We start from the raw sequence: 19710 nt of genomic DNA on the forward strand, positions 1-19710 counted from the left end.
AACTCGAATATACTTTTAAGAGAATCAACAAGACTCAATCAATTAAAAGTATATCAACGAGTTTATATCTTTCTTTTGATTTGATTTACTCAAGCAAGAACTGCGAGTTCTAATCAAATACAAGGAATAACTTGGATGGTACCAAATACCAATATCCAAGGATAAATCAATGACAATCAATAACCAAAGGTTGGATTACTATAATTGATGATCTAACGCACAACCTGTATTATTTCAATTATAAAGATAAAACAATATAATGCGGAAATTGAAATAACACAGGCACCAGAAATTTTGTTAACGAGGAAACCGAAAATGCAGAAAAACCCCGGGACCTAGTCCATATTGAACACACACTGTATTAAGCCGCTACAGACAATAGCCTACTCCAAGCTAACTTCGGACTGGACTGTAGTTGAACCCCAATCAATCTCCCACTGATCCAAGGTACAATTATGCTCCTACGCCTCTGATCCCAGCAGGATACTGCGTACTTGATTCCCTTAGATGATCTCACCCACAACTAAGAGTTGCTATGATCCAAAATCGCAGGCTTTGAGAATAAACAAATCTGTCTCACACAGACAAGTCTATCAAAGGATCAACTTGTATCCCACAGATAAACCCTAAAGGTTTTGTTCCGTCTTTTGATAATAATATAGGTGATTAGGAACCAATTGATAATCCGGTCTTATATCCCCGAAGAACAACCTAGAGTTATCAATCACCTCACAACAATCTTAATCGTATGGTAGCGAAACAAGATGTTGCGGAATCACAAAAAATGAGACGAAGATGTTTGTGATTACTTTTTATATCTTGCCCACGGAGATATCAATCTCAATCCAATCAATCTGATTGTACTCATACGATAGAAGATGCAAGATCATATCACACAACTACGATAAAAGTAGTATCGGTCTGGCTTCACAATCCCAATAAAGTCTCTAAGTCATTAAGCTGGTTTTAGAAGAAGAAAACCAAAGGTTAAAGGATAATCGACTCTAGTATGCAAACTAGTATCACACGTAAGGTGTGGGGATTAGTTTTGCACAATACTAGATGTCTCCTTTATATAGTCTTTCAAATCAGGGTTTGCAATCAATGTTAGCTTAGTAACAAAGCATTCAATATTCACCGTTAGATGAAAACCTGATTTAGATTCAAGCTAATATTTCTCAACCGTTAGATCAAAAACTTAGATTGTTACACACACTTGACAATGCACGCTTCTAGGTTTGTTAACCGTATCCAAACGTATGCACTTGTTGGTTCAACAATAGTTAACCAAAAGGTTAGCCATATGAGTATTTCATATCAACCATGTTCTTCTTCACCATAACTAGTTCAAATGACTTCACATGAACTAGTTAGAGAGTTGGTCAATTGCAAGGAAATCTTATGTACTACACAAGACACAATTGAAGCAAAGATGATTTGATTCACTTGAATCGGTTCATGAACTTTTATAGCCATGGTTTGCAAACTGCATTCCTTAGTCTTTTTAAGTTTAAGTTCAGAAATCATCTTCAGATATATAACCTTCTCAAGTTCGCGGACTTAAGTTATCGGGCAGAGTTTACAAACTCCAGCTGAAATTCTCGAGTATGAAAACTTCGCCGGTTCGCGGACTAAGTTCGCGGACCTAGCTTCACGCAAGTAGTTTGTCAACTCCAACAGAAATTCTCGGGTTTGAGAACTTTGGCAGTTCACGGACTGAGTTCGCGGACTTGGCTCACGCCATTCTTCCGGTTCTCTTGATCAACAAAGTTCGCAAACTTTGGTTCAAGGAATATGACTTATACATAAATGTGTTATCACAACAATGCTTATGTCCACCATTGATTATGTAATCTAAACTCTCATTTCAATCATTGAAACATTCTTAGAGGACGTTATACAGTTGTTACACCATTTCTCGTCAAAGGTATTTTCAAGATGATTGAAACATATCATGACTTTCATCACATGGTAAAGATAAACTTGATCGAAGCGAAAAGCTTACCAACACATATTTAGAGATATAGGTAGGCGAGGTATACTCGGCTTGAAATACCAAATGTGTATAATCCAAGTATATATATATAGCATACGACTTCTTTTCTCAAAGAGTAGGAGATAGAGTAGATAGACTTTTGAATGATAGATAAGTTCAAGTCTTCACATACCTTTTTATAGAGAAGTTCCACCGGTTCCTTGAGTAGTTCTTCTGCTTGTATGATGAATTTCCATGAGGTCCTTGAGCTCAACTACACTTTCTATCCTAGTACGAGACTTATCTATAATAGACTAGAAATCAAGACTTATAGTTTTGATCACTAACATTGACAAACATGCTTGAGATAGCAACGCATGCGAGTTCAACCGAGCAATGCTCTAACATCTATTGCTATCGATTTCCATAACTTTTGATCAAACTATTTGATTGTAAAGGGAAATCATATATAAGATTAATCTGTGGGAGGCAGATTGGTTCAAATTCTTCAATTGAGTTGAAGCAACTCTTAGTTGGTGTGACCTCATCTAAGGAAATCAATTGCATGGAATCCCGCTGGGATTCAAGAGGCGTAAGGAGCACCAGTGTACCTTAATCAGTGGGATACCTTTTAGGGTTCAACTACATTCAGTCCGAAATAATTGGCAGTAGGCTAGTGTCTGTAGCAGCGTAATACAGTTTGGTGTTCAATCTGGACTAGGTCCCGGGATTTTTCTGGATTTTCAGTTTCCTCATTAACAAAACTTCTACTGTCTGTGTTATTTCTTTTTCCGCATTATATTGTTTTATCTTTATAATTAAAATATCACAGGTTGTACGCTAATCAATCATAGTGGATACATCCGACCAAATTTGTTGGATACAACTTGATTCATTCTTGGACATTGATCTTTGCTACCGTCCAAGAAATCTCTTTGTGATTAGGTTCATGTAAACGTTCTAATCGCAAAAGGGTGAGATATAACTCTAGATACTATTGCTTGATTGAGTTTAACTCTCGGAGTTATATTGAGGTTGTCCACATAGATTTCCTAAGAAAAAAATGGTGGTGTATTTTGGTACCCCCGCGTTTTCATTCACCATCCCTATGGGTTTTATATTCCCTTACTAGGAGATCGATGTTCAACCCGGATTCACTATACCTATGGGTTTTCTATTCCCTTACTAGGGGATCGATGTTCAACCTAGACTGACAATCCCTATGGGATTACCACTCCCCTACTAGTGATTCCTATACCAGGGGATCGATGTTTAACCAGGACTCACCATCCCTTTGGGATTTCCATACCCTGTTAGGGATCATTTGATTTCCTACTAGGGGATCGATGTTCAACTCGGACTCATTATCCCTATTGTTTTTCCATTCCCTTACTAGGGGATCGTTCTATTCCCCTACTAGATTATCGATGTTCAACCTTGAATCACCATCCATGTGGTTTTTTATTTCCCTACTAAGGTATCGTTCTATTCCTCTAGTATGGGATCGAGTTTCAACCTGGAATCACCATCCCTATGACTTTTCCATTCTGCTACTAGGGGGTCGTTCTATTTTCCCACTGGGGGATCGATGTTCAACCTTGAATTACCATCCCTTTGGGCTTCCATTCCCGTAATAGGAATCGTTGGATTCCCTACTAGGGGGTCGATGTTCAACCCAGCCTCACTGTTAGAGCATTGCTCGGTCGAACTCGCAAGTGTTTCTATCTCAAGTTTGTTATCAAACTTAGTTATCAAAACTATATCTTCATTTCTAGTCTACAATTAGTTAAGTCTCGGACTAGGATAGAAATGTAGTTGAGAAACAGTGGATCACGACAGTCATCATTTCGTTCTACCATTTGAAGGCGAAGAACAACTGAAGCTTTTGGAGAACTTCATCAACAAAAGGTAAGTGAAGACTAAACCACTTATTTCTCAAGTTATATTCACTTTTCTATCATTTGAGACGATGTTGCGTAACTAATTAGCCTATTATGCATAGACAAGAATTTCGAGTCAAGTTTATCTTGGTAATTAATTCTCGAAATATAATGACTAAGCTTAATGAACATTTGTTCATACTTGATGAATTTCGGTTAAGGACAATTTATTGTTCGGGATCAAAATCATGATTCTAGTTTTATCATTCGAAAATATCCTGGAACAATGATATGTGTCATTGATGTTATTCGGGAATAGTTAGAACCGATTTAGAGAGAAATACAGAACTACTATATTTTGAGATACAAGATAGAGTTATCAGTCTTACAAAATGAGAAAACTGTTATAATTCTGAACCCGTATTACATGTACTCGTACACGTAGCGGAGTAGCTATATATAAACTTACAGATTTGTGGTACGCATATTCTTATGCACATCATGTGAAAATCTGTTTAAATCATGAACCAGATTGGTACGCATACTCGTATGCAATCCATTTTGGAACTGTGGTTACGGAACCGGGATTAGTATCCAAATCGGTACGCAAACCAAAATAGTTATGTGTTCCCGAACTCGGCTGTGTATCCAAACCGGTACGCAAACCAAAATAGTTTCGTGAACTCGGGAACCGATGATAGTCTTATGGTATCTCTACCGGTACGCATACCTAAATAGTTCTGTTAACTCCGGAACGTGGTTTAGCTTGTTAGTTCACAAACCAGTACACGTACTGTGACTGAACCGACTCACGAACAACAATGGTATGTGTACCTTGTGCATCTACTAACCATGTCGATTATTTTCAAGTGCGATTGAAATTATTTATATTAGATAATTATCATTCGATTAACTCTCTAAAACACTATACTTATTTGATCACATGTTTGTGGATCAAGGTTATTGTCTTATGTGTTAGTATTAAGCTTTTAAGTTCAAATCGGCTAGTTTCGGCTAACCATGTTGAACATAGTCTTTATACACGGTTCGGTTACGGTTTCACCTAACTAGAGTGTATATCTTGTTTATGAAAATCAGATTCAAAGATTCATCTTTCCTGGATATTGATTGCTTGGTTCCAAAGCTATCTTAGCTTAAACCTAAATCAAACTATGCTTTGAATGTATATAAAAGGGAAACTTTTCAAGCAACTGGGATATTTGAATCCCGACACTAATTTTTGGTGTGTCCTAGTTGTAGCTAGAGTCGTCCTCTTCCTAACCCTTTTAGGGTTTAACAATTACAAAGACTTCACAAGGATTCGTGAAGCCAGGTCCATCTATCTTTCCTTGATAACTCGTGTATCCTGATTTTGATCGATTGTTGAGATGGTCACTTGATCAAGATAGATAGAAATCATCAAAGTTCTCTTAGTCTCACACTTTATTGATTCTGCAAGTTTTATACTTGTGAGGTGAATTATAATCTAGGCTGCACTTTGGGTTGCATAAGTCCGGATTTTGAGGTTAGCTAGACTTTGTCTATTGAAAAATCGGGAGTCTAACAACACCACCCAATATTTCGCTTAGCAATCTGTATGGAAAAACTCGAATATACTTTTAAGAGAATCAACAAGACTCAATCAATTAAAAGTATATCAACGAGTTTATATCTTTCTTTTGATTTAATTTACTCAAGCAAGAACTGCGAGTTCTAATCAAATACAAGGAATAACTTGGATGGTACCAAGACCAATATCCAAGGATAAATCAATGACAATCAATAACCAAAGGTTGGATTACTCTAATTGATGATCTAACGCACAACCTGTATTATTTCAATTGTAAAGATAAAACAATATAATGCGGAAATTGAAATAACACAGGCACCAGAAATTTTGTTAACGAGGAAACCGAAAATGAAGAAAAACCCCGGGACCTAGTCCAGATTGAACACACACTGTATTAAGCCGCTACCGACAGTAGCCTACTCCAAGCTAACTTCGGACTGGACTGTAGTTGAACCCCAATCAATCTCCCACTGATCCAAGGTACAATTATGCTCATACGCCTATGATCCCAGCAGGATACTGCGCACTTGATTCCCTTAGATGATCTCACCCACAACTAAGAGTTGTTACGATCCAAAATCGCAGGCTTTGACAATAAACAAATATGTCTCACACAGACAAGTCTATCAAAGGATCAACTTGTATCCCACAGATAAACCCTAAAGGTTTTGTTCCGTCTTTTGATAATAATATAGGTGATTAGGAACCAATTGATAATCCGGTCTTATATCCCCGAAGAACAACCTAGAGTTATCAATCACCTCACAACAATCTTAATCGTATGGTAGCGAAACAAGATGTTGCGGAATCACAAAAAATGAGACGAAGATGTTTGTGATTACTTTTTATATCTTGCCCACGGAGATATCAATCTCAATCCAATCAATCTGATTGTACTCATACGATAGAAGATGCAAGATCATATCACACAACTACGATAAAAGTAGTATCGGTCTGGCTTCACAATCCCAATAAATTCTCTAAGTCATTAAGCTGGTTTTAGAAGAAGAAAACCAAAGGTTAAAGGATAATCGACTCTAGTATGCAAACTAGTATCACACGTAAGGTGTGGGTATTAGTTTTGCACAATACTAGATGTCTCCTTTATATAGTCTTTCAAATCAGTGTTTGCAATCAATGTTAGCTTAGTAACAAAGCATTCAATATTCACCGTTAGATGAAAACCTTATTTAGATTCAAGCTAATATTTCTCAACCGTCAGATCGAAAACTTAGATTGTTACACACATTTGACAATACACGCTTCTAGGTTTGTTAACCGTACCCAAACGTATGCACTTGTTGGTTCAACAATAGTTAACCAAAAGGTTAGCCATATGAGTATTTCATATCAACCATGTTCTTCTTCACCATAACTAGTTCAAATGACTTCACATGAACTAGTTAGAGAGCTGTTCAATTGCAAGGAAATCTTATGTACTACACGAGACACAATTGAAGCAAAGATGATTTGATTCACTTGAATCGGTTCATGAACTTTTATAGCCACGTTTTGCAAACTGCATTCCTTAGTCTTTTTAAGTTTAAGTTCAGAAATCATCTTCAGATATATAACCTTCTCAAGTTCGCGGACTTAAGTTATCGGGCGGAGTTTACAAACTCCAGCTGAAATTCTCGGGTATGAAAACTTCGCCGGTTCGCGGACTGGGTTCGCGGACTAAGTTCGCGGACCTAGCTTCACGCAAGTAGTTTGTCAACTCCAACAGAAATTCTCGGGTTTGAGAACTTTGGCAGTTCACGGACTGAGTTCGCGGACTTGGCTCACGCCATTCTTCCGGTTCTCTTGATCAACAAAGTTCGCAAACTTTGGTTCAAGGAATATGACTTATACATAAATGTGTTTCCACAATAATGCTTATGTCCACCATTGGTTATGTAATCTAAACTCTCATTTCAATCATTGAAACATTCTTAGAGGACGTTATACAGTTGTTACACCATTTCTCGTCAAAGGAATTTTCAAGATGATTGAAACATATCATGACTTTCGTCACATGGTAAAGATAAACTTGATCGAAGCGAAAAGCTTACCAACACATATTTAGAGATATAGGTAGGCGAGGTATACTCGTCTCGAAATACCAAATGTGTATAATCCAAGTCTATATATATATCATACGACTTCTTTTCTCAAAGAGTAGGAGATAGAGTAGATAGACTTTTGAATGATAGATAAGTTCAAGTCTTCACATACCTTTTTATAGAGAAGTTCCACCGGTTCCTTGAGTAGTTCTTCTGCTTGTATGATGAATTTCCATGAAGTCCTTGAGCTCAACTACACTTTCTATCCTAGTACGAGACTTAGCTATAATAGACTAGAAATCAAGACTTATAGTTTTGATCACTAACATTGACAAACATGCTTGAGATAGCAACGCATGCGAGTTCAACCGAGCAATGCTCTAACATCTATTGCTATCGATTTACATAAATTTTGATCAAACTATTTGATTGTAAAAGGAAATCATATATAAGATTAATATGTGGGAGGCAGATTGGTTCAAATTCTTCAATTGAGTTGAAGCAACTCTTAGTTGGTGTGACCTCATCTAAGGAAATCAATTGCATGGAGTCCCGCTGGGATTCAAGAGGCGTAAGGAGCACCAGTGTACCTTAATCAGTGGGATACCTTTTAGGCTTCAACTAAATTCAGTCCGAAATAATTGGCAGTAGGCTAGTGTCTGTAGCAGCGTAATACAGTTTGGTGTTCAATCTGGACTAGGTCCCGGGATTTTTCTGGATTTTCAGTTTCCTCATTAACAAAACTTCTAGTGTTTGTGTTATTTCTTTTTCCGCATTATATTGTTTTATCTTTATAATTAAAATATCACGGGTTGTACCCTAATCAATCATAGTGGATACATCCGACCTAATTTGTTGGATACGACTTGATTGATTCTTGGACATTGATATTTGCTACCGTCCAAGAAATCTCTTTGTGATTAGGTTCATGTAAACGTTCTAATCGCAAAAGGGTGAGATATAACTCTAGATACTATTGCTTGATTGAGTTTAACTCTCGGAGTTGTATTGAGTTTGTCCATATAGATTTCCTAAGAAAAAAATGGTGGTGTGTTTTGGTACCCCACGTTTTCACTCACCATCCCTATGGGTTTTATATTCCCTTACTAGAAGATCGATGTTCAACCCGGACTCACCATCCCTATGGTTTTTCTATTCCCTTACTAGGGGATCGATGTTCAACCTAGACTGACCATCCTTATGGGATTTCCACTCCACTACTAGTGATTCCTCTACCAGGGGATCGATGTTTAACCCGGACTCGCCATCCCTTTGGGATTTCCATACCTTAGTAGGGATCATTTGATTTCCTACTAGGAGATCGATGTTCAACTCGGACTCAACATCCATATTGGTTTTCCATTCCCTTACTAGGGGATCGTTCTATTCCTCCTACTAGAGTATCGATGTTTAACCTTGACTCACCATCCCTTTGGGATATCCATTTTGCTACTAGAAGATTGTTCTAATTCCTATTAGGGGATCGATGTTCAACTTTGGATGACCATCCCTATGGGTTTCCATTCCCCTACTAAGGGATAGTTTTATTCACTACTAGGATTATGGGTGAGAATTTGGCCCGAAGTTTGCGGATTTAGTTGGGACCATCCGTATTTTTGCGAGTATGCCCGAACCATTCGCTAATGGGTTGAATGCACATGAAAATTTTAAAATCCAACGAATTATGGATTGGGCCCGGATGCGATATTGAAAATCCGTTGGGCCTCCATACACATTCATTTTTATCAAACGTCATCGGCACAAATACGAAGTTAGTATTTTTTTTTTGCTAAATTAGGTATTCCTTTCATGTCATACTTTGATGAGCTTACAAGATTTTCTTTTAAAGGGGTTGGGTCGTTCTTCCTCTTCAGATTTTGAGTAACTTCAAAGAATTATACTCAAATCCATATTTTAAACCCTTAAATAATGTGGTTTTATTTCTAAAACCATTCGTAAACTTGCTGTCTTTATTCCTCTATTACGAACTTTAATTATAAAACAAATCTGTTGGATCATACGCATCTAATTCGTCCATCTGTATATCCATTGGATGCAAATCCGTTGGATTGGATGCCAAATTTGAAATCCGCAGTGAATTGGATTGGATAAGGATGAGGTGAAAATCGGTCCATACCGGCCCATGCCACCTCTAACTAGAATATTCTCGGAAACCTTGGAAATGACAAAGATGGCACCAGATCGGTGGTAAGGTTTATGTCTAAATCAGATACAAAAGATGAAATTCAGAACTTTACGAGAGGTTCAGTATTCATTTGATCTTTTTTTGTTTGTTTGAAGAAACATAATTTTATTGAAAATCAAAGAACAACCAAGAAATAAAACCAACAACTACAACACCCAAACCTGACACGAACAACAACAGAACACAACATCTAAGACAAGCTCACACAACATAAAGAAAAAAATCTAATGACCTAAACATTTAACTGCATATCACCCTTGTCTTGCAATAAGAGAGAGGCTATAACCTTGGGAATGTTAGAAACCCAATGGTCATTACACTGATTAACTCTAGCATATTTTCCTAAAGCATCTGGTACCCTGTTGATACCAAGAGATTTGGATCTTCTGAGGAGGATAGCTACATGTGATTTTTTACTGAAACGACATGCTGATCAAGAGTTCTTAACTTTAAGGTAATTTGATCCGTCTTTTATTTCATTATGTTTATCGACTATTTCTCTTTTGGTCCCCTTTCTAATGTGGGCTCAAATTTTTTAAAGCATTTTCAATCCCAGGTCTATGAGAGTAAGAGAGGGCCAAGCACTTAGATCCCGCCCCCAAAAATTGTGTTCGTCAGTAGCATCTAGGGCTGCACAACGGGTAGGGTGGGTAGGATATGGTCTATTTCGCCACCCTACCCGCTGACTGGCGGGTAAGAAATTTTTTACCCTCCACCCTAACCGCCACTAAATGGATAAGGTCCTACCCGACCCATTAATTGGCGGGTCGGGTAGGATAGGGTGGCGGGTATAACCGTTTTTTTCTTTTTTTTCTTTTTTAGTTTTCTATATTCTGTTTTAGAGTTCTGGTTTTAGCTATACACAAGTTTGTGCTTCATTCTACGGAATCAAGTAGTGTACAATTTGTTTTTTTTATTTTTTTGTCTGTTCAAAATCATTCATAGTTGTGCCACAATTTTCTATATCCAGGTATGCATACTTATGATATAACATTCAGCTCAGGCTAAAAGGTAAGGATAACATAATCATTACATGTCTTAGAATGAATGAGATTGTTATGTCATGAACAAGTTTCTTCTACCTTCTTCATTCTGTTAGATAACTAATTTATCCGCCGTTTAACACAATAACAATTAGATAGTTTACGAGTTAAAACTAACTTGATGGTCGTAATTGAATGTTGTATCTATTTCTCCATTCTTATGCAGAGAATGTGATCAGAGAGAATTCTCTGTGTATTGATTATTTTTTTCAACCAACTTGGTGTGATAATTTTTTTTTCTTCAGAGGATCCTCATATTCATGTCTCATCAAACGGTTATATGACCTGCACCAAAAGCTCATCATATTGACCTTCTTCTTCAATCATCATCTACGATGATGGAATAAGTACTAAGATCACCAAATAAATCTGCATACATGAAAAAATTCAACCTCAAATTAGGCCAGCAAACACAAATACGTATCAAGGGATTTAACCTGTGCAGGCCAGTGTAGAAAATAAGAACACATGTAAGTATACTAAAATAGACTTCACAACAGTAATACTACTGCGAGAAACAATAAAATTGAAAGCTATTCGCTGGTTGTTAGAGCTTCCAAAAGTATCAAATTATTCACGTTTGACATATCCAGAGGTTCATTTCATGGCTCATAGTTCGCATTACTCCAAAATTACGTATTCCATGTGTATTGCCAGTAATCTAAAACCGTCAATGTCACCAAACTACGTATTCAATATACCTAATTCCATTAGGGAAGCAACTAAACAAACCTAGATGCTCTATCAACAATCAAGGAATTCAGAATCCACAACTAACCACTGCAAATATGTCATCCAAGTGAAAGTAACATATTGTGTTGTACCTAATTCTATGAAACAATACCAGTAACTAAATTCACAACTTACTAATGGAAATATACATATGGTTATACTATATTCTAAGAAACTGAAAACAACAGAGACTTGAAAAATGTAGGAGAATCAATGTATGAAAGTTGTATACCTGACTCTAAGACGTCATCCTCCTTCTCTTCTGCTCCTAGTGTAGATGGATCCATATCAATCGGCGTCCTCAACCAGTTCTGTAGGAGAATCAATGCTTCCACAGTTCGGGGTCTTAAAGAACTACGGAAATGACCAAGTATTCGCTTTCCAGTACTGAAAGCAGATTCACTTGCAACTGAAGAGACGTGAATAGCAAGTATGTCTCTTGCTATAAGTGACAGAATATCAAACCTTGCAGCATTGCTTTTCCACCAAGTCAATATATCAAACTTTGAACCTTCTTTCTTGTCTTTTGTTGGTGAGTAAATTTGCTCCGATAAGTATCTTTCCACCTCTGATTTGTCAAAATCCTCCATTGTAGACAACTGGGTTTTACGTTCTTCTCTTTGGGCCTTATATCTTCTCTTTCTATGTAACGTAGAACTAGAACTAGAGCTCTCTTGACTAGGACTACCACCAGTTTCACCTACAGATTCTGACGAGGCTAACACACTTCCTACACCTGCATATTCTGCCTTATAAGCTGTATATAATTCATTAAAATCCTCTTTCACTTTATCTAACCAATTTTTTACCAATCTTTGTTTCATCCAAGGAATATCATGCAAAATCAAGTCTTCTAGTATTACTTGCAGTCCACGTTCTTTTTCTCTTGGATCAAGAAGCACAGAAATAAACAATAAAGGATTCATGTTTTTATACTCACCCCAATACTTGTTGTATTTAAGTAACATCTTCTCACCCATATGGCTTAAGTGAGGATCATAATGAGCTTTTTGCCATTCATTTAACTCTCCACGTACATCACAAATTTCCGCCAAAAATGTATGCGAAGTGACATACGTGGAACCAGAAAACTCAACAGTGTTTTCAAAAAATACCTGTAGATACAACACTAATTGTTATCGACCGTTGCGTCCACAGAGATGGATGTTGTCATAGAAAAACTTGCAATAATTAAGTTTCTTCTTAGCAAAGGAAAATGTTCCGCAATTAAAGAGAGTTATATTCTAAAAGACAAACCGGAGATCACCTAGAAAATGTGTTTTTATAAAAGAGAGTTTATTTAGCAAAATGAACTGCTAAAGTAATAGTTCATCTTAAATGATTATCACCGGTTCATCTAGCAAAAAAAGAACTGCTAAATTGATAGTTCATCGAGCAAAATGAGCGGTTAAATTACCAACACCTAGCAATGAACTTCCATCAACACATTCCATTCTCCAAAATAAACTACTAACGAACAGTTCATAAAGCAAAATGAATTTTCATCCCTCCATTAATTCTTCCAAATGAGCTGCTAAATTAACAATTCAATATAGCAAAATGAACAGTCAACCTAAAGTTCATTTTTCTGGTTGTTCATTTTGGAGAAAATCTAACTGAACCAATAGTGTTAAAAACTTTAAACTTTGAAAAAAAATCAAATTTATATAGTAGCATTTGTGCAGTTCCCGAAGATCAAATGGCAAACTTTAGACCAAATAGATAGAATGTCAAGAAAAGGAAAAAAAAAAAATCTTGACCTGGGTCATACTTAAGAGATGGACAAATGCTCATTCTAGAACAATATATATAGCAATTTCCGTATTATAATCGTCTCATCTTTCGTTGTTTTTTTGCTGGAAACAAGATGATGTTTGAAAATGAAGATCTTTTGGAAAATAGGCAACGCTTCATATAAAAGAGAGTTCAGTTATTGCTAACGGCAACTACCAATAATGATGCAACTACCAATAGACTATCGCAGTCTACAATCCATCTACTGGTTTCAGACTTTGTTTTGTATCATGCAATCAGTTCTAAGTTTCAGACCTTGTTTTGTTTCATGCAATCAGTTCTAAAATGGTTGATAAAGAAAGATAAAATACCTGTAAAAACTGAACTAGGACTCGAGCATTATCCCAATAATACTTTTCAGGAGCATGCACACGAGGCTTTTTCTTCTTGGCTTTTCTCCGACCAGCTACGGGTTCTTCAGGAGCATCAGAATCAGATGAAGTAGATTCATATTTATCGGGAACATCTGTACTGTCAATAGCATCAATATTAACACCCATTTCTGGTTCATCGGGAATATCGAAGATAAACCTCTCACGAAATGATTTATCTGACCGTGCTAGCCTTATAAAGGATTTTTCATATTTTTCCGCGGAATCCAACATCAAAAAAATGGAGTTCCATCTTGTTTTTACATCTAATATTAATCCCTTTTTATACTCAATTCTTTCGTCAAATACAGCTTCTAAGAACTTCTTCATCCTAGCAGGAGAGGCTGTGACGTATTTAACCACTGACCTGATTCTTGACACTGAGCAAAAAATAAATTCAAACACATAACGATACACAAATCGAACACACAAATCACTTACATCTTCAGCTTCAGATCGAAACCCAGACTTCACTTCGCTACTGCAGAGACGAGGAGATGAAATGGTTCAAATGAAAAGAGAGAAATGGTTCGAATGAAAAGAGATGAAATGGTTCGATAGAAAGTAAAATCCATTCAAGGGTTACTTTGTCTTTTACCCCTAATATGTTTTAAAATAACAAAAAATAGGCAGGAGGAGAAAACAATACAAGGGTTACTTTGTCTTTTCAGTATTAGACGGGTAGGCGGGTAGGGTAGGGTAATTTCGTGCTTTACCCGTCATCCTACCCATTTAACTGCGGGTAAAAAAATCTCTAACCGTCACCCTACCCGCCAAATAATGGGTATGATAGGATATGGTTACAACACTGGCGGGTAGGATAGGATTGGCTGGTATGGATAGGGTACGTGCACCCCAGTAGCATCTCCATCATCACTCCTCCTGGTTTGCACGCTGCAGAGTTCGAAAAAGAGGATGGAACTCAAGGAGGCGCAGTATTTTTCGAAAGATTTCGAGTGGGAAAAACTCAGAGAAGAAATCGAAAATGACATTTCTCTTCATTACCATCTAGAATCCCCTCCATCATCATCTTTTTCTCTTTCAAAAGATTCTGAGGCATGGCAAAACTTCCACAGTCGTCACTACTCTGGAAGGTTCTTCAAGGTATCAAACTGTCGATCCTTTTTCTTTACCCCTTTTCATTTTTATTTGCTTAGTTAGTTTTTCTGGTGTTCTTTTGAAGCCTCAGCTGAATAATTTCTTGATGGGCAGGAAAGGAGGTATTTATTGAAAGAATTTCCAGAATTACTTGACTGTGATGAAAATTCTAAGGTTTTGGAGATTGGATGTGGGAATGGTAGCACTGTTCTGCCCATTTTACGGTACTACTCGTTTATCCTTCTTGTTCCCCTTTTAAGTTTTGTGTATAAGTGAATTCCCCATTCATTTTGACCTAATTAGATAAATTACCCACAGTCGCCTGATTTTGAAATTTCGTGTTAATTGCTTGTCGTACTTGTATTTGTTGTGAGTAGTGTCTCTGTCTGTTCTTGATTATTTTTAGGATTATAAATGCGGTATCATTGATGGAAGGGTTGAACATAGAATGATTCAAAGATATGTGTTTTTAGATGTAATGTAGTAGTTCCTGAAAGAGGGTTGCATAGCAGTAATTTGGTGGAGGTGTAAGCTGTGAAACCACTCACATTTTGTAAGCGTCTGTCCAGATTTCATTTTATTTGTTTTCCTTTTGTTCAAAAGAAAAATGTGGGATTTCAACTTAAGAATAACTTCTTGCATGTAGTTGGGAATGCCGTTGGGAGGTGCAACTGAAACTAATAACGAGCGATTAGCGATTCATGTCAACCTTTTCGCCGTACATTTTAAGCTTTTCTCATTAATTTTTACCCCCTCATCCATAAAGGATGAAAAGAAAAAACAAAATAAAACGTATGATTTAATATACAAAATTTATATGAAGTTTTTATACATTTGGAAAGCTCTTTTGTGTTGGGTCAATCTATGAGACAAGCTCAAACATGGACATCGAAATCCTATTTTTCTGGTTAATGCACTAATGACTGCATGTACTACTTTGCATTGCTGAAACTACACATATTTGTCCGAATGTTCAGATTCAGGTTTGATAAGATTTTGGGTAAAATCGATAAGAGTAGAGTTCATTGGGTAGGTGAGTTGATCTTTCTTGATGAAACTATGAAACTGGGTATCACTACTTAAGACAAAATATGTGTACGGGACTTAGTGATTTAGGGTAATTTTGTACTGCCAAATTCGTTTGTCAGCAATTCCGACACTCTTGCGTTTTGAATTAGCTTAGATTAATTCTGTGAAGTGGTAGTACTCGAAACAACGATTCCAACACGGTGTTGCGACCGAAAAATTATACTCGAATTAGTTAATATAGGCAATTTTGAGATAGTCTTGAAAAATGACTCAAGTACTGTTTCCTCTCTAGTTTAGCTTCTACATGATTTTGACGACATCGGGTCATTTAGTAGTTCAAAGAGCATAAGGTGTGCGTAGCGGATTGAGGTAGGAACTTATATAATTTTATCTGCCACCATGGATGGTTTTAAACTCATCCTCTAAATAGTCCACTAAAGTCAGTCATGAATTTTTGTATCTCTATAAGGTCTATATAAGGTCTGTAGTTTACTAACATTACTGTAGGAGAGGAGGTTGGAATGTATATAGAATTCGTTGCCTCTAAATAGTACTGTATAATTTATACTCTTCTTTGCCTTTTCACTTGGTTCATTCATATTCTTTGAATCATATATACTCGTCTTTTCTGCTCTTTTTCTTGAATGGATATTTTTTTTATATATATGTATCAGTTTTCTTAGGATCGTGAGCTGTTTGGATAGTTTCATCCATCAGAGTCTTATATGCCTAACGAAATGTCTTTTTCTTCCGCAGTGGCAAACACAGCACCATTGTATATGCTTGTGATTGTAGCACGGAGGCTCTTGATAGAGCGAAGGAAATAATAGAAACAGCTGATGGGGTCTCAGCTAAGCATCGGTTTTGTCCATTTGTCTGTGACTTTTCTGCGAATAAATTTCCAAATTGGTTGATTTGCAATACCTGTCGTAGAACATCTCTGAAACAGCTAGTGGATTGTGAAACAGGTAGCTCACTCATCATATGTCAGTTATCTTTAGATTCAAAGGCTAATCATCAATCATCAATCATTTACATTTATTTATATTTTTGTTTTTATCCATATGTGTTTCATGGAAAGTTCTATGCTGCTTCAAATGGTTTTGTCAGATGTTAAAGATGACAAAGATACAGATTTAGGTGCGTCAACCGCCTTGAAGGAAGCCCAATGTTGTGTAGGCGGGGTTCATTTTGTTACCTTGGTTAGTATACTTCTTTCGGCAACTGTTGTTAATTACTATTATACACTTCTTTTATCTTTGCTAATCTAGTTCAGATGACATTCTACCAATCTTAGTTCTTGAAGGTTGTCTGCATTTACATGTTTACCTTTTCTTTTCTTATATATTTCTTTATTTGTTATATAGTAAGCATTTGAAGAAAAAGTACCTTATTGGCAAGGGCCTCTTAAGCAGCTGTTTATTCTAGATTCTTAGGGCAATGTCCTTACTTTAAAAAAAATGTCGACTCATAGTTTCATGACCTGTATGGGTATTAGGTAATGATAAACATCTCATTCTCTTAACTGATTTATTGGTATGTGATATACTCATAATTCACTATACCAGCAAATTGAGTTTGAAGTAGAAAACTAAAACCAATTTTCGCATTTTTTGCTCCTTAGAACTCGCTTGGAAGTGCTTAGGCATCTCTATACTACTTTTTTCTGAGTATTTTACTGTGGGCACACCTTCAAGTGTGTCGACATAACACTTGATTCTTAATGGTCGTTTTAACTTAGGTATGTATAGTTTTGGTTTTCAATCCCAGGGATGAGTTTGTAAGCACATGGGTACTAGGGCTAGCGGTCCTCTGGAAAATAACCTACTGCAGAACCCGCCATAAAGAACCAAGTGTCAGTACACCTTCCACGAAATAAAACTCTTCTTTCTCTTGCGATATTTGAGACTCGAGAATGTCGACGGGGGTTGTTTAATGGGATACTGGTGTTGACTAGTAGGCGGGATATCAATGTGTTGTTAATAACCAGAACATGCATTGTATTTCGTTGTCCTTAACTAGTGTGAGGTGGTGGTTTCCGACACTGATGCAAGGTGTCTAACACAAGATTTTGGGAAAAGGTACCGCGTGAGAGTGGTGTACATATAAATAAATACATGCTTGTCTCTGTGCTTTATTTTCATTTGACTTTGTACGTAATATCTAAAACAGCTACACATGCGAAGGCCAAAATGTAAACAACAGCTCATGTGTTTGTCTGCAAGTACCCACTGATCTGTTCACATGTGTTGTACACTACTGTCTCTTTGTAGATACAGCCAAAAGTGTAGTGTCTTTGACAAATAGGCGTGGTCTGATGTTTAAATTAGTATATATGTATTTTTATTAATGATGAATTTGTATCCATGAGATATAATTTTAGTAAAAAGTTACACAATAAAGGGAAAAATACAGTCTCATCTTACAAATCCTAAAAGTAGTTTAAATTTCACATGTCCATATGGTCTGATACTCTAGATATTCTGAAGAGATGACTTTTTAATATGTTCTGCTAGAGTAAGGATCAAAGACACTATGTTATCTTCTTGTATGTTATATTATTTTTCTAACATTACATGTGTTAATTCATGTCTATGTAATGAGCTCCCTTCATGCTATTTTCTAGATATTCACATTATCAGCTGTACCATCCGAAAAGATGCCACCAGCAATTGCAGAATGCCTTGCTGTTCTAAGGCCTGGTGGGGTGCTCCTATTCAGAGATTATGGTAAATATTCTCAACTATTATGGAAATTTAAACTAGAGTTTGTTAGTCTCGAAAATTTCTTTTTTCAAGTTCTATATAGTTCGTTTTCCACTACTTTTCTTCGTGTGACACAGGTTTCTGGTCCTTGCTGGAAACTCTTTTCTGTTGAACCTCAGGTCTTTATGACATGACAATGCTTCGATTTCCAGCAAACCAAAGAATAGGATTAAGGGAGTACGTGCGATCTGACGGAACACGTTCTTACTTCTTCTGCCTTGAAACAGTGAGGGAGCTTTTTGTTGCTGCTGGTTTTATTGAGGTATTTGTTAAAACTGAAATACAAAGCAGATAATCTGATTATAATACATTGTGGAATCACCTCACCTCTTTTAGTTTTGTGGTGAACTGCCGCTAACACCTATCATATACCTCAATTCCACCTCGCTTTTCTTCATCTTGGCCTTTTTGAATTTAAGATAAAAATGTAACAACGTAGTACGAAAAATTTAATATTTAGGCATCTTTGAATTTCGGATGATTTTGGAGCGCCCAGATTAAGATTTTGTTTTTATACTAGTATCCCATGTAGTATCTGTACCAGACGCTTCTATATGTAGTTCTGTTTTGTGAGGTAAACATGTTTAGTCGCATAGAAGCCAACCATATACCGATTACTTTTACCTTTACCGGAGGTTTATCAATTTCTTTGGTGTTGAGGCTTCTTAAGTACTTTTCTTAATGAAAAGTGGAATCCTTATTGCATGTGATGATAATTTTCTTTTCTTGGGTGCAGCTTGAGCTTGATTACTGTTGCATCAATTCAGCGAACCGTCGACATGGGAAGAGCATGCGGAGAGTTTGGGTTCATGGAAAGTTTCAGAAACCCATTTGATAAGCGAGGCATTGAGGTGCATCTACAGAGAAAACGAGTTTCCTTCCGTCCTACACCTCTTTTCGGTTTTCTGTTGCGCGCTGTACTTAGATTTTCGTTGTAGTTTTTTTTTTTTAGCATTACTCGTGTAAAGATGAAGTGCAACTGAGATGTTCTAGTTAGAAGTTATGATCTTGAAGTAGAAAATTATGAGTACGACACCAAAATTCTATAATGTTCCACCTTGGGAGTCAGATCTTCTGGGACGTTTGAAAACCAGAAGTCAAGCAGTCTCAACCATAACAAAATTGTATCTTGATATACGAAATGTACACTAAAGTATTCAGGTTAGTAACATAAAGTTTTTCTTTTACGTTTCTTTCTGTTCTTT

At 36.6% G+C, this 19710-nt stretch overlaps 1 protein-coding gene across 1 annotated transcript; it reads left to right on the plus strand.

Moving 5' to 3' along the window:
* Positions 1–14393: 14393 nt before the first annotated feature.
* LOC113279833 (methyltransferase-like protein 6) lies at positions 14394–19692 on the plus strand. Its single transcript, XM_026528484.1, has 8 exons — positions 14394–14397; positions 14473–14717; positions 14826–14935; positions 16497–16708; positions 16851–16942; positions 18367–18469; positions 18625–18767; positions 19242–19692. The coding sequence occupies exons 1-8, from the start codon at positions 14394–14396 to the stop codon at positions 19338–19340; spliced, it is 1008 nt and encodes a 335-aa protein (XP_026384269.1). The 3' UTR covers positions 19341–19692.
* Positions 19693–19710: the final 18 nt, after the last annotated feature.

This window comes from Papaver somniferum, chromosome 5 (assembly GCF_003573695.1).
Source record: "Papaver somniferum cultivar HN1 chromosome 5, ASM357369v1, whole genome shotgun sequence".
Taxonomy (NCBI): domain Eukaryota; kingdom Viridiplantae; phylum Streptophyta; class Magnoliopsida; order Ranunculales; family Papaveraceae; genus Papaver; species Papaver somniferum.

What these genes read in the sequence shown, in the direction of transcription:
- LOC113279833 (XM_026528484.1), top strand. An exon ending in ACTGTTCTGCCCATTTTACG is followed by an intron (nt 14,936 to 16,496) that starts GTACTACTCGTT and finishes TTTCTTCCGCAG; the next exon opens with TGGCAAACACAGCACCATTG. An exon ending in GCTAGTGGATTGTGAAACAG is followed by an intron (nt 16,709 to 16,850) that starts GTAGCTCACTCA and finishes TGGTTTTGTCAG; the next exon opens with ATGTTAAAGATGACAAAGAT.